The following is a 13983-nucleotide window of genomic DNA, read 5'->3' as shown; positions in this document are numbered from 1 at the left end:
ATATCAAATGTTATATGCGACATAGTGTTTACTGTTTATACGTCATAATAATAATGGTGGACGGAGTGGCCGAGCGGATTAAGGCGTCGGTTGCGACACACGTCGCACACTGTCGCCGGTTCGATGTCGGCCGCGCACGACATTTTTCTTTGGCCAAGTCATGGTGTCTGGAGAAAAATGCCACCATCCCCCCACCCTGGCATGGCAGATACTTACAGGTGCCCGCTAAAAAATCTGCCAAATCCATAAAACACACGTGTTTAAAACGTACAGTACCTACCCTCCCCCACAGTAAAAACCACTCAATGGCCTAAAATTCCGCAGGTTAATTAATACAAAAAAAAATAATAAAAATAATAGTAGGTATATAGCATCATCGAAGGTACTTCAGGTATTACTTGTAGGTATATATTACAATAGTATATTGTGTGGCAAGGGCTGGAAGTGAGCAATTTCAGGCGCGGGCGACGTATGTAGCGAGTCGCAGTCGTGGGCCGCATTTCACTAAAGACTGAAATTTCCTTCCTGCACGAGCCACACATACTATTTTTTGTCACGCTTCTGCGTTCATTGATCATGACAAGTCGGCAAAGGTAATGCACTGTGCACTATTCAGAGATATTCTTTGCAACAACCAGACTCAATTATTAGATTACTGTAAATGAATGTGTTAAATTCGAATTCAATGGTATACTATTCAAAATTTAAACACTCATCAAAAATACAATTTGAGGAGTATTTCGATATTTTTATACTGTTGAAAGAGCAAATTATATAGTACCTTTTCAGGTCTTAATACCGATAGTTAAAAATCTTATCAAACAGAGAACGAACATCTAAAGCAAATGATAATGTAGTATGTATATAAATAGCTAAATAAAAGGGAAAATATTTTTATAAATGTATAAAGTCTGTAGCAAATTATATAATAGTATATACTAGTATTTAGTAAGCTAGTTTCAAGTTTATATTTAAATTTTTTATACAACATCAAAGTACCTACATACTTCGAATTTGTCGAATACTGGTGTTGTACTTGTGTAAATATTTGTGTTTCCTATGGTTTTATTGTTAGTGTTTCGCTATTATTGAGAAATGTACTGGGAATTTTATTTCCCCCATACCAATCAACTAGATTGAAAATGCAGTCAGGGACGATCCTCAATGTTCAAAAACGGAAATTCCTTTGATCCAAAACGTGATGATGAAAAAAAAACAATAAACCACACATCATTGTAAAGCTAATACATTCCTCGCTAGGCTCAGAATCCAAAGTGTAAACCATTTACTAATTTACAACAATATTAGAAAAGATGGGTACCTACTTACCAGTTAAAAACACCTCGTCAATTATATGCTATTAAAAGTAAAAATTAACAGCCGTTGAATTAGCATAAAAACGTTTTTTTTTTTATCATCGTGTGTTCAAACGTGTAATTAACAATGATTCTCCAGTATAAGAATGGAGGTGAAGTAAAAACTTTTAATTATATTAAATCGATGTAACAATTATAGCCGTTAATAACGATGTCCTAGCCGCATGTGTTGATTCCGTCTTACAAATGCACAACATGGTAAATTTTACGTTTTTAAAAATAAATTTTACTCTGTTAATTTTAATATTAGAATGAATACGATTTACTATTAAATTCTAAAGTTAACTGCATATGATTAAAAGTTCCCCGTAAGGTATGTTATATATTTATTTAAAAAGAAATATTTTGAGCATTTTGATTTATTTTTAGAGATTCTTATTTTTGTATCTATATAAGAGGGCCCTAGGCCCGCTTTCGTAGAATAATCAAATTGTTGCGTAGATCGCTACATAGTGCATTACTTTTGCCAAGATTACATTTTTTATTATTATTTTATTTTAATATAACAATTATTATTTGTATTGAAATCTATACCACGGTCCTTACATACATGGACATTTGCTTACATCTTATATTCATATAATAACCTCCATGCTTGACGCATAAAATAAATTGTTTCTCTCGTGAAATATTGTTTTCATAGAATTATAGTCAGGTGGTTGCATATATCCCTGCATCACCTATTCCATGACCGATGAAAACAGAGTCATGACAAAAAAAAGTATGTGTGGCTTTTGCGGGAAGGCGATTTCAGTCTTGAGTAAAATGCAGCACTCACCAGCTACTAAAATAGCTCACTTCCCACTCCTGTCACACAATATACTACTTGACTTAGACATTTATAGAAATGATTGTTTTCATACCTAAAATATGAAAATTGAATAGAAGATTCCACATTACAGTTTTCTACATTTAAAGAAAAAAAAAAGATTACTAGAAACTATAATTAATTTCTTATGATCATTTGAATTTAAAATGTTAACGATATTGGATATAATTCACCTGTTAATTAACAATTTATCATTTATCAAGATTAGATATTTTGTTAGAATTCATAAATTAAAAACCGTAGATACTTTAAATTTTCACCAAACGTTAATAGCATTTCCTAAAGACAATTAAATTATCAATATTTTGACTCTTTTTGAGTTATTTATTTCAAAGCAATAAAATCTATTACATTTTTCCATTATTTTTTTTTTTTAATTTTTGACGGTACTTATTATGTTTGACAAAACCCAAATGGAAAACGCAGAATTTAAAACAATTCGAAAAACTAATATTGTTTCTATTAGAATTATATACCTACAGCAATTATAATTATAGTTAAAATAATTATTTTCATACAAACATAATTCTATGTACTAATTTAATTTATGAATACAAATTTTGATGATATACAACTAAATATTAAATAAAATGAAAACGAAAAATGTAACAATTTGATCTAAGTCCCAAATCATAATCAAAAAAATTAAAACACTGTTCTCAAAACTAAAAATGTTTAAATTTGAATCTCTCTGAGACAGCTATACCAATTACAAGTTATAACTAGCATTGACTACCAGCATAAATTAAAAAAACTTCTTTCATCTGTAACTTTGAATAGTAATAGCAGTAAAAATCATAAACAGAAAATTAAAAGTACAAATGTTAAGAAAATAATTATCAGTACAAATTCTAAATAAATATTAAGCGGTATAAATACAAAATAATTTTTTATTAGTTTGCCATCACCATTCTGACGAAATTCACTATTCCTGTTGTCGTGGTACAGTTGCAGCATAATATAATATTATAATAATACGTTGATACCTCTATGGTACCTACCTACTACATGTTTTGATTATTGTCTAGCTGCAAGGGTATAAGAAATGAAAAATTAATATTATTTAATTAATATTATTACCCACCAAAAGGAAAAAAATCAAATTATTGAATAAAGTAATATTATATAATATAATGATTTAGAAATATATTGTGTCATATTCCATTAATTTAACTTAAGTCTAAAAATATCGATATATGATACAATAAGGCATTTAGGCATCGCAACTGTTGAAAAGTTTAATTAATTTGCGTGTTCGCCTTCGTCAACACCGAAATAACATGTCCTCGTCAGTGGCGCCAGTTCCTGCCATCAGCTGCACCGTAATCTACAACACTTTCACCGCGGTTACTGGTCATGAACCAAATCCGGTGATATGATTATATTATTGAAACAAAATTATACTTATTATTTTTGTAATATCGTGAGTTATCAATTAGTTTTAAGTAAATCTCTGTTTTTGTTTTTCCCAATGCTTTTAAAAACGATTGGCAATTTACTTTTTAACACACAAAGTACGAACTAAATTCAATTTACTAGAAAAGATACTGAAGTAGAAAATTAAAGAATTTTTACAGTACCAAAAGGTGGTGCAACCTTAAAAATAACGAGTACAAATACTAAGTTTATGAGTAAATTATAATCATTCCAAATTCTAAATAAACATTTAACATTATCAAAAATAAATAATTCATTAGCTGTTAACCAACACTATTTCTGACGTTAATCACTAATTGTCACTGTTGATAATATGATACAGGGGTAGCATAATCATTTCATTAAATCATACGGTACCTATTCTTTACTATACTTTTGTTTATTTCATACCTCAAAGAATTTAAAATTGACTAATTAATTTTAGGTACCTAAAATGTTAAAACAATAATATTAAATAAAATTAATCATAAATTATGTTTTTTCATATATTATTGTTAATGCTACTAAAAAAACCAATCTATAATTAATATATTATTATACACATAATTATGAAATGCTATAAATTGGCTATAATCTAGATGACTAAATGCAGGTGCAACATGTCTCAGGAGCACATTAATTAGTTTTCTAACTCAATAATCGTAAATGTTGAAAAATAATTACCCTGTGTTAATAAATTGTAGGTACTTAATTATTACAAAATTAAATATATCAATGCCATTATCAACTACCTACGTCTTAGGTTATAAAAGTAACGTCAATATACATAAGTTTAATCAAATTTTGTGTGTATTAAAAATATTTAATGCTTATAATAAAATTAAAACTGTAGACACAGTAAAAAAAAAAAGTATTTAAAGAGTGCTAGTGGAAACTATTATATTATCATCAGCTAGTTTCGTTACCTATACAATCGTCATACATCAAAATACCAGGTTTGTACTTATAATATATTATTATTTAAATTTACTTAATATTATTGTTTTTAAATTAAAAGAACAACAATTTTGTAAAAATCAACATAACATCATTTGGTGTACCAAATCAATATAATTTTTCCTGAATTTTACAAAATGTGTCTCCATGTGTCCACCAATAATATTATTAAAAATAAGATAAATGTACCTATTATAGTAGTTTGACAAACAAACGTTTTGGGTGAAAGTACCTACCTGATATTGTCTTTATATAATGTTTCTAATGTTCTAATACTAACAAATGCAATTCAACGTATAAATATCGGTTAACATGAATTATGATATAACATAAGATACCTACTCTATGTTTATTTTAAATTAATAATTTTGATTTTGTTAAATTATGGTGATACGTTACTCCCACTGTGTGAGATACCCTCTCATAACAATAAAAAGACCTTCGATGATGTCAGGAATAAGGTTTTTGTTTATTTCCATCATTGAATTAAATATATACAACATTTGTGGGTTGATAATCGCCTCTTACATAGGCATCAAAATTCGGAAAATTTGGGATCATTTTAAATTTCCGGAAAAAATGGGTTTTCCCGAAAATAGAAAAAATAAATGAAAAAATAGTTTTTTTTTATAAAATATTATCGTATCTCGCCAATGATGTTTTCTTGTTACGTATTTTTTTAAGAATTAATATTGTCATTACTCATTTGTCAAACGTTATTTTTTGAACAAATATTGAAATATCCCTATTATAATACCTAATATTTTAATAGTTTAATTTTAATTCAATGATACATTGATAACCGTATTGCCAAATGTGAAATAATAGCGACCTATTTTTTAAAATACTTTTTTTTACTTTTTTATTTTTATTATTTTAGTTTTTAAGCATAAATAGGTACAATTTTATAATTATCAAAATATTTGGTTTTTTAATTTTCCGAAAACTTTTTTTCGGAAATGTATTATTTTATTATTCTCCAATTTTTCGGTATTTTCCAAGGCTCTGGGAAAAAAACTGTTTTTTCCGAATTTTTAAGAATTTGTTCGGCATTTTGATCCCTACTCTTACGTGATCAGACATCACGACATCTGATGATTTCTGAAATTTTTTTAACGAACATACAATTGTCGGTTTGGGGTATGACACTAATGGAACTGCTTACAAAAGTGGCATCCGATCGGAAGTATCATATTAGAGAGCGTGGCCTAGAGAGGTGTGGTTTGTGTACGTAGATTAGTCGCCCTAAAAAGGCCTGTTTCATGGTTCCCATAAGTCACCTGTCGGGATTAACCGCTGGCTGGGAAGGCTTCGCTGACAGTGGTGATGCCACTGACGTTTCGTATAGTACCTACGTCCTAGGACGATTATCGTGACATCACGTCGAAAGCGCTAGCCGGGTGTCTATAGGTATGACGATTAACTTTTAGTAGTGCACGTCTTCGTAGTCGTCCTTGGTCGTATATTGTAGTCTGTAGGTTACTCAAAACACGTCGTCATTGGCGTCAACGATGGTACAGCGGTTACGACTCTTTAGTCCCTTACTATTTCGTGATGTTTGACCGGTCTTCTGATGTTCATAATCTCTAGCTCCAGCGTACTGCTGAAGTTGGCGTAGTCGATTGCCTTTGGCCAGCTTATCCCGATGGTCGAGTATTCGTAAACACCGGGTTTTGTTCGGTCGCTAGTATTTTTACTGTATCGATGTGTCGTCGGAGTCTTGTACCTTCAATCTATCGGTTATGGCTGGTGGGTTGTTGTTGAAGGTTTAAATGTGGAAAGTAGACTGACTAATTGCTTTGCTTTATTGGAACGGCTTGAGACCTATCATTCTATATCAAGCTCGGGGCCTTTATAAGTAGGTTTACCCATATGCCTAATAATTGGATGTGTTTGTAGATGGATTGTTGGTTTGTGTGACATTGGTTATGAGTATAAGAGTATAGCATGAACAATCATTAAATATTTAACGGACCAATAGGTAGTGAGCTAATGGTCTGTTAAACATAATTCAGTCCCATAATTGGTCAATTGGATTATATTGAACCATTAAATTAATATATTTTCTATACCACACGGTGTATGTAATTTTTTTTTTTTCATTGTTCTTAATTAACATCGACGACAAAAGCCAATAGTTACAATTGTTTAGAATTATTTTTTTTTTTTTTTTTTATAAAGTTAAACTTAAATTTTACTGTATAGATTTGTTTTTATTAAGAATTTAAGGATTTGTATGGTGGTATCTGTGTCTTGTCCGAGTGCTGAATCTAGTGTGTTGAGTATGCGGAAGTTTTTATGTTCATCTGCGTATTGGAGGCATTCGGTGATTACATGGTTGACTGAGAGTTCAGTTCCACAGGAAATGGACTGTGGTTTTTCGTTCTTTGTCCATGAGGTACCCATGTGTAAGACGGGTGTGGCCGAGTCCGAGTCTGTTATAACTACAGTATCACTTCTACTCGGAAGGAATAGTTTGGCCAGTCGAAAATGATGTTCTTTATTCTTCTTAGCTTAGTCTTCTGTTTATGCCTGTGCATTTTCCATTTGAATTGTATGCGATCCTTAATTTGGTTTTTTAAATCTGCGTATGTTGTTATATTTAGCGTATGTATTTTATTCTATTAATAATCACGATAATATGTATTTAAATTGTTTTATAGACAAAATGTTTCCGGTGCAATTATTGGTTGTTTTATCAACGATGATTATTCTTAATCAGGCAGCAACATTGAACTACGAGAATCTGAAATCAGTCACACCAAAATATGAAGATAATAAGGAGGCATATAAAATGTTAAGCAACAAGACATATAATAAATCTGAAATTGAAGCTTCATACGACATTAATACAACAGATTCATATGGAAATATCATAAATTCAAATGAAACTGCTTTACCCATGTTAAAAAGCATTCCTATATCGGTTGTTGCAGACATTATTGGTATGGCAATGGATGTGCTCGGAAATGTGATTAAAAATAAAAACGATTGAATTTATTATTACAATTTTATAAGACATTATACATAATATTATATGCATTAAGTTGATTTGTTATTATTTTCAAATTAATATATATATAATCCTTTTCATACTTTTATTCCATAAATTAAAATATGATACCCACCTGTAATAGTTAATAATATATACATTTTTATACGCACATAAAGGGTTTGTGTAAGGGATTAATCGGCATTTCAGTTTTGTTTTAGCAGGAAATTGTCAGAGGTTGAAATGTTAATACGTAAAAAACTGTCAGTATAGTTTGTATAAATGACTGTGCTATTTTTTAATTAAAATTAAAATAATGCGCTATATTGATACGTTTGGTTAATATTAATTACTAACAAGTTATTGCTAGCGACGAAACGTAATAAAACTGGTAATGCTTTCCTTTGTCTACCCGACCCGGACCCGCTACGTCAGTTATCAATAAGTTCTTATAGACAACAACTTTATATGATATCGAAAACATGGGTCGTTTTGAAGTACAGTCATGAAAAATACAAATTTTAAATTAAAATAAGGTCAAGGTAACCAAATCAGGGACTGGAACCGAACCTAAGATAACCGGTTCTGGAACTGAAATCTTTGTTTTAATAATATATAAAGAACTGGTAGCGCATCGGAATTTTTAAATCAATAAAGTACTTTTAGGTTCAAAAATAAAATAATTTAAAGGTATTACTGTCTTGTGTATAATCTATGCTTTGAGTTTTTATAATATTTCTCATACTATTAATTAAGTCCGCATTCCGGATCGGTATTTAAAATTATTATACTTTTTGGTACCGAAAGTAATTGGAACCGGTGCCTTTATTTTTTTTCATCAAAGAATCAGAATCGAACCAGAATCATTATTTTTATTTTGGAGAACTGGTACCTGCACAGATATCGATAAATTCAAACGGTTCCAGTCCCTGAACCAAATATTAAAAATAAATTTAATGATTTGTATACAATTTTTCCCACGACCTATACAAGGTTAGATAAAAAATAACGTAAATAATAATAGAAATCATGGTTTCTTAAATACTAAAATACAGAATATTTATATATTTGAGCTTAGTATAGTATCATATAGTATTTAGCTAAACATCTAAAACCAAATAATATAATATTATAACTAATTAACAAATCTGATTAACATGAATATAAAATATTAAAGAACAAGATATATTATATTATTATGGAAAATAAATCTGCTTAACATACCTATAATATACATTTAATTTTTTTTTTATTTATTCTAATTCATCATTGTCTTGGAGTATAAATAGCTCAAAATTAGTCAAAATATTTTTAAATTTCAACATGTATGAAAAACTGTCATATTAATATTTGGTGAGAATTTGAAGTTTCTACGGTAAGTAATTACTTTTTGAGTTACACTAAATATATAAAAAAGCGGTCAAGTGCGAGCCGGACTAGAAAATGAAGGGCTCCGTAGCAGCAAGTAACATAAATAATAAGTCGTTTCATTCAGCTGGCACGAACTTTGGCCCCACCACCAGGTCCAGCAGAAGTCTTATCTAATATTAAAATAATGTAACCAGCTCAGATAAGCGCAGTCGGTAACCCTCCCCTCGCGCGCTCCGCACCCGGTACCGATCAAGCCACACCCGCGCGAATTAATAATTATAATGTAATACTCGAATTATTACAATTTTAAACGTTGAAAAACATGGTATATGTAAAGAAAATACTTTATACATAATCATGTACCAGAGGTGGGCATATAATAATGACCACATGGTTTTGGAAATATCCACAGTAATATAATATATTATATATATATAAAAAGATAAAGTTTGCTTAATTTGAGTAAAACATTCTCAAATTGTTTAAGGTATATGTACTAGGTAGGTACAAAAGGTACACTGTAAAATTCCAAATCATCGACCAAACGGCAAACACTACTTCATGTAGAATTAGTAACGGTAAATATAATTTCGAGAGCAAGAAATAAAAATAACTTCCAGAGCTAAGTAATTTAGAAGAAACAAACACCTCTGAAAGTTAAAACTAAAAAATTGTTAAAAAAAATATTGGTATTTACTGCAAAAAGTTAAATTAATAGATTGATTGAAGGTACATACATTTTATTATAATATTATATGAAACATTTAAATAGTTTAAAATATTTTTTTACAACTATAGATTATACAACACACTCGAAAATTAAATGCTATAAGTAAAAAAAAAATCTTACCAATTGTTTACGATTTATTGACATTAAACAGATAAATATTAAATAAGTGATTTTTTGAAGGTCTAATTTGTAATTTGATAATTATGGCTAAAAATTATAACATAAAATACCAAATGGCATCAGTTCTTTGGTACCATTAATGGTAAGTTTTTGTCTATAGTTGTATTTAGTCGTCAAAGTCATGTAAATTAAACTTATTTCGTACAAATGTCACTATGCTTATTTATATTGATGCAACCATGCCAATAAGATATCGTAAAAATGGATTCTCGACATCACTGTACCGAAATGGCCTACTCAAGACGCCGTGTTATAACTAATGCGTATTTTGGAAATAATTATCATTCAAATTAATATACCGCAACAAAGTAATTAACAATATTTCACATATTATTTTTATCTATAATAAAATTACTTTTTAGATTTAAAATATTCTAATTGAATGGAAAGTTATTAGAAAAATATATTATATTATTTTAACTTTTTCCTGTAAGCTTCTATCTATATTTCATGATTTATTTTAACCTGGTATTTTATAATAACTAACAAATATAAAAAAACATGACCTACTTATTTCAGCCACCGTGAGTCAATATGAATAGTTTTTTTTTTTTATTAAATTTAAGTTTTAAAAAGATTAAATAAATATGTTTTATGTACTGTTAATTTTCAATTTTAATGGCGTGATGTTGTATCCTACGTAATGTTAATTAAAAAAAGAAACTTGTTACCTATTTAAATAATCAATTGAAAAAATATAAAACTGATATATATATATTTATCAATTAATATTGTTATGTCCTAATAAATGTTTAACTAGGTATCAGTTAAAAAAAATATTGAACGAATAACAAAATATAATTATATCTATACAAGGCATATAGTTATAAATACCATAAATATAATAAAATATATACTATAAATATTAGATACGTAGTTATTATGAATAAATCGAAAAACTTCATCTTAGTCAGAATATTTTTCAATATAGACATTTTTATTTGTTTAAAAAATGGATTTACAAAATATAATTTTATTGAGATTAAGCCCGGCAACTTAGGCCATTAGTTATTTTTGTTTTTTGTTTGTTAGGGGAGGAACACGTATGTGTTTGTTGTGGCAGAATTTTTGATTTGGGCACCCGTAGGTATCTGCCATGCCCGGGTGGGGGATGGCAGCACTTGTTCTCCGGACACCGTGACTTGCCCGAAAAAAATGCCACCCAGTGGCCGAGGATCGAACCAGCGATGGCAGCGCCTTAGACCGCTCGGCCACCTCGTCCTCCGATATATAATATTATTATATTTTATTAAATAGACATTATGGCTAGGTAATAATAATATATCCCGATATCCGTTGAGATTAATTGTTGAGGCTACTGCATTCCAATTACTATTGTACCTGATCACATAATTATCACATTAGACTAGTTGCCGACTGATCCATGATTGATTTACGGTGCATGCGCTACCGTGGACTGATCATGGATTTTGACCACTGCACTGTTGGAACGCATTTCTGACGATCCACAATAGACTTACCAAAGCCTAATAGATAAGAGATAAGAGATTGTATGATTACTGTGTCTCGGACTCCCAGTCCGGTAAGCAATCCGCGATCGTTTTGACTGTCAATAACCAATCATAAACTGGTCTGATAACGTGTTGGAACAACCATCCAACAGTTTGAGTTTGAGTTTTAGGCGGGTTGGAACGGAAAAGTTCTATGATAGTTTGACCGTGTGTTGGAACAAACCTATTATTAATAATACTATTTTTTTTTTAGACATGAATAAACATTATTTTTTTATGTTACAAAATTCACAATAGTAGGAATATTTTTTAATTATAATCAAATAGTATAACCATTGTCAAATCCATTATTCATCCATTATACAAGGTAAACAACATAAACATTGTAAAACTATTAACTAATCAGTAATAAATATTTTGAGTTTCTGATAAAATTTAAATAATTTAAACAAATAAAATAGGTATTTGAACATATTTTTGAAATAATAATTGGTAATTTGATATTTTCATTTTTCAACTGATAAAACCATATTATCACAGGTTAGATAAAATTTTATTTATTTTGTGATATCACAGCGCAAGACCTAGTAAATGGGCACAACAGTACCATGTTATATTGTTATGTAGTTATAAAGAATTATTGAGGAACATAATATTATATGATAATATAATCACTAATTAATAAATGCGGAACTTAAAATTATACAATTAATAAAAAGCTATAGGTACTGCCAGGGTACACACCGTACGACTTTTTTTTAATCCTGGCATACTTTTGTTGGAGGCACAGTCTTCCGGGGGGGGGGCAGAGCCCAGCCAACCACTCCCGTAAACACGCTTATGCTTGCGAGATATGTGGAACACATACACATCGAACACAAAAAATGTTGCCTACAGAGAAAATATATCAATATACCGATGCACTTGATTGGAGTCCCTAATCATGAACAAATGATTCCAATCAAAAGTCTAGAACCAATCATATTAGAATTGAATATTTGAAACTAAATATAATTATTTATTTTTAAATCGTATTCGCTTTTTTGTGTATTAAGCAAATTAGAAATAAGCAAATACAATTAGTGGCAGGGCTCGAATTTGAAAAAAAAATCCGTTTAACGTTATTTACAATTAAAACGTTACAGAATTTTTGCGTTTATCGTTATTTAGATTTAAAACGTTATACATGTATTGAGTTAATCGTTATACAGAATTAAAACGTTACACATGTTATGCGTTTATCGTTATTAGTAATTTAAACGTTATTCAAATATTCTGTTTGTCGTTATTGAAAATTAAAACGTTATTCATTTTTATATTTACCTAAGTATTTAATACTATTGAAAATTATAACATTATCTAGTCTTACATTTTACAGTTATTATTTATAAATAAGAATGATTAACTGTTCTCACAGGATTCTTACAATTTGAAACTTAACGGGTACTTTCGTTTGTATTTAAATTATATTGAAAGAACATACGACCAACTGGGTTAGATTTCGTTCTTGGCATTTTGCAAATCGATTATTGACGAATAAAAACTAAAACCACTCACACTCGCGAGTCGTGAAACAGTAAATATGAAATAATCCAAAACGGCAAAACGTTAAAAATTAAAATCACGCACACATTTGCGACGCGTGCGTCGGAATCAATATATTATTGTAGATACTATTCACTAGATAATAGATTTATCAACAAATAAAAATAACGTTGCTCCACGTGGAATAACATGGGGTATTTTAATATTTTACTCATAATTTTAGTAAGTTGTTAATACTATTTTTGTTCTATGAATTATAATCTTAACTATTATTCCGATTAATTCCTTAAATATAACAACACGGCAACACAATATAACCATCAACCAGACACAAGTTTAAAATTAAATAAACCATGGAATGCCATTAGAGATTAGTACAATTATTGCTGAAATCATCTATAAATAATAAATATCAATATTTATTATATTATAATATTATTATAACATAATACGTAAGTAATAATTTATTATGAAAACGTTATATTTATTGTTATGTAACGTTTTATTTTCACTTACTGTTTAACTATTTTTTTCGTTTTCATGTTTCGTTTCGTTTTATGTTTTACTAAAACTGTCGTTCATTGCATCGTTTTGTTTAGTGATAATTTAATATTACCGTTTACTGTTTACCGTTTTGTTTTCTGTTATCTTTTTCAATCGTTTTTTGACAAGTATAACGTTATAATTATAACGTTATATAAACGTTTTCGAGCCCTGATTAGAGGAGTATTTTGATATTTTTATACTGTTGAAAAAACAACTTATATAGTACCTTTTCAGGTCTTAAGACCGATATTTAAAAATCTTATCAAATAAAGAATGAACATCTAAAACAAATGATAATGTAGTATTATGTTTATAAATAGCTCAATAAAAGTGAAAATATTTTTAAAAATGTATAGAGTTTGTAGAAAATATGCAGCGCCACAGCTAAGTAAAAAAAAATAATAATAACTGCACGACGGTGTGTGCATACTATATTAAAGCAGGAGTTGCCTATTTAAACTGTGTAAAATACGGATAAGTTTGTTATACGACATAATTAATTTTCTAATGCATCAATTAACCCCTAGTAAAATCCAAAACATCAGAAATATTGTGTAGAACGTGCTTTT

The 13983-nt window shown here is 29.2% G+C and overlaps 1 protein-coding gene across 1 annotated transcript; it reads left to right on the top strand.

Annotated features, from left to right (window-relative positions):
• Positions 1-4447: 4447 nt before the first annotated feature.
• Positions 4448-7624, top strand: LOC100569782. Its single transcript, XM_008183963.1, has 2 exons — positions 4448-4577; positions 7242-7624. The coding sequence occupies exon 2, from the start codon at positions 7247-7249 to the stop codon at positions 7571-7573; it is 327 nt and encodes a 108-aa protein (XP_008182185.1). The 5' UTR covers positions 4448-4577; positions 7242-7246; the 3' UTR covers positions 7574-7624.
• The last annotated feature ends 6359 nt before the right edge of the window (positions 7625-13983 follow it).

The sequence above is a fragment of the Acyrthosiphon pisum genome, chromosome X (assembly GCF_005508785.2).
Source record: "Acyrthosiphon pisum isolate AL4f chromosome X, pea_aphid_22Mar2018_4r6ur, whole genome shotgun sequence".
NCBI classification, from domain to species: domain Eukaryota; kingdom Metazoa; phylum Arthropoda; class Insecta; order Hemiptera; family Aphididae; genus Acyrthosiphon; species Acyrthosiphon pisum.
Note: the sequence above shows the minus strand (reverse complement) of the source record. Positions and strands in the feature narration are given on the sequence as shown.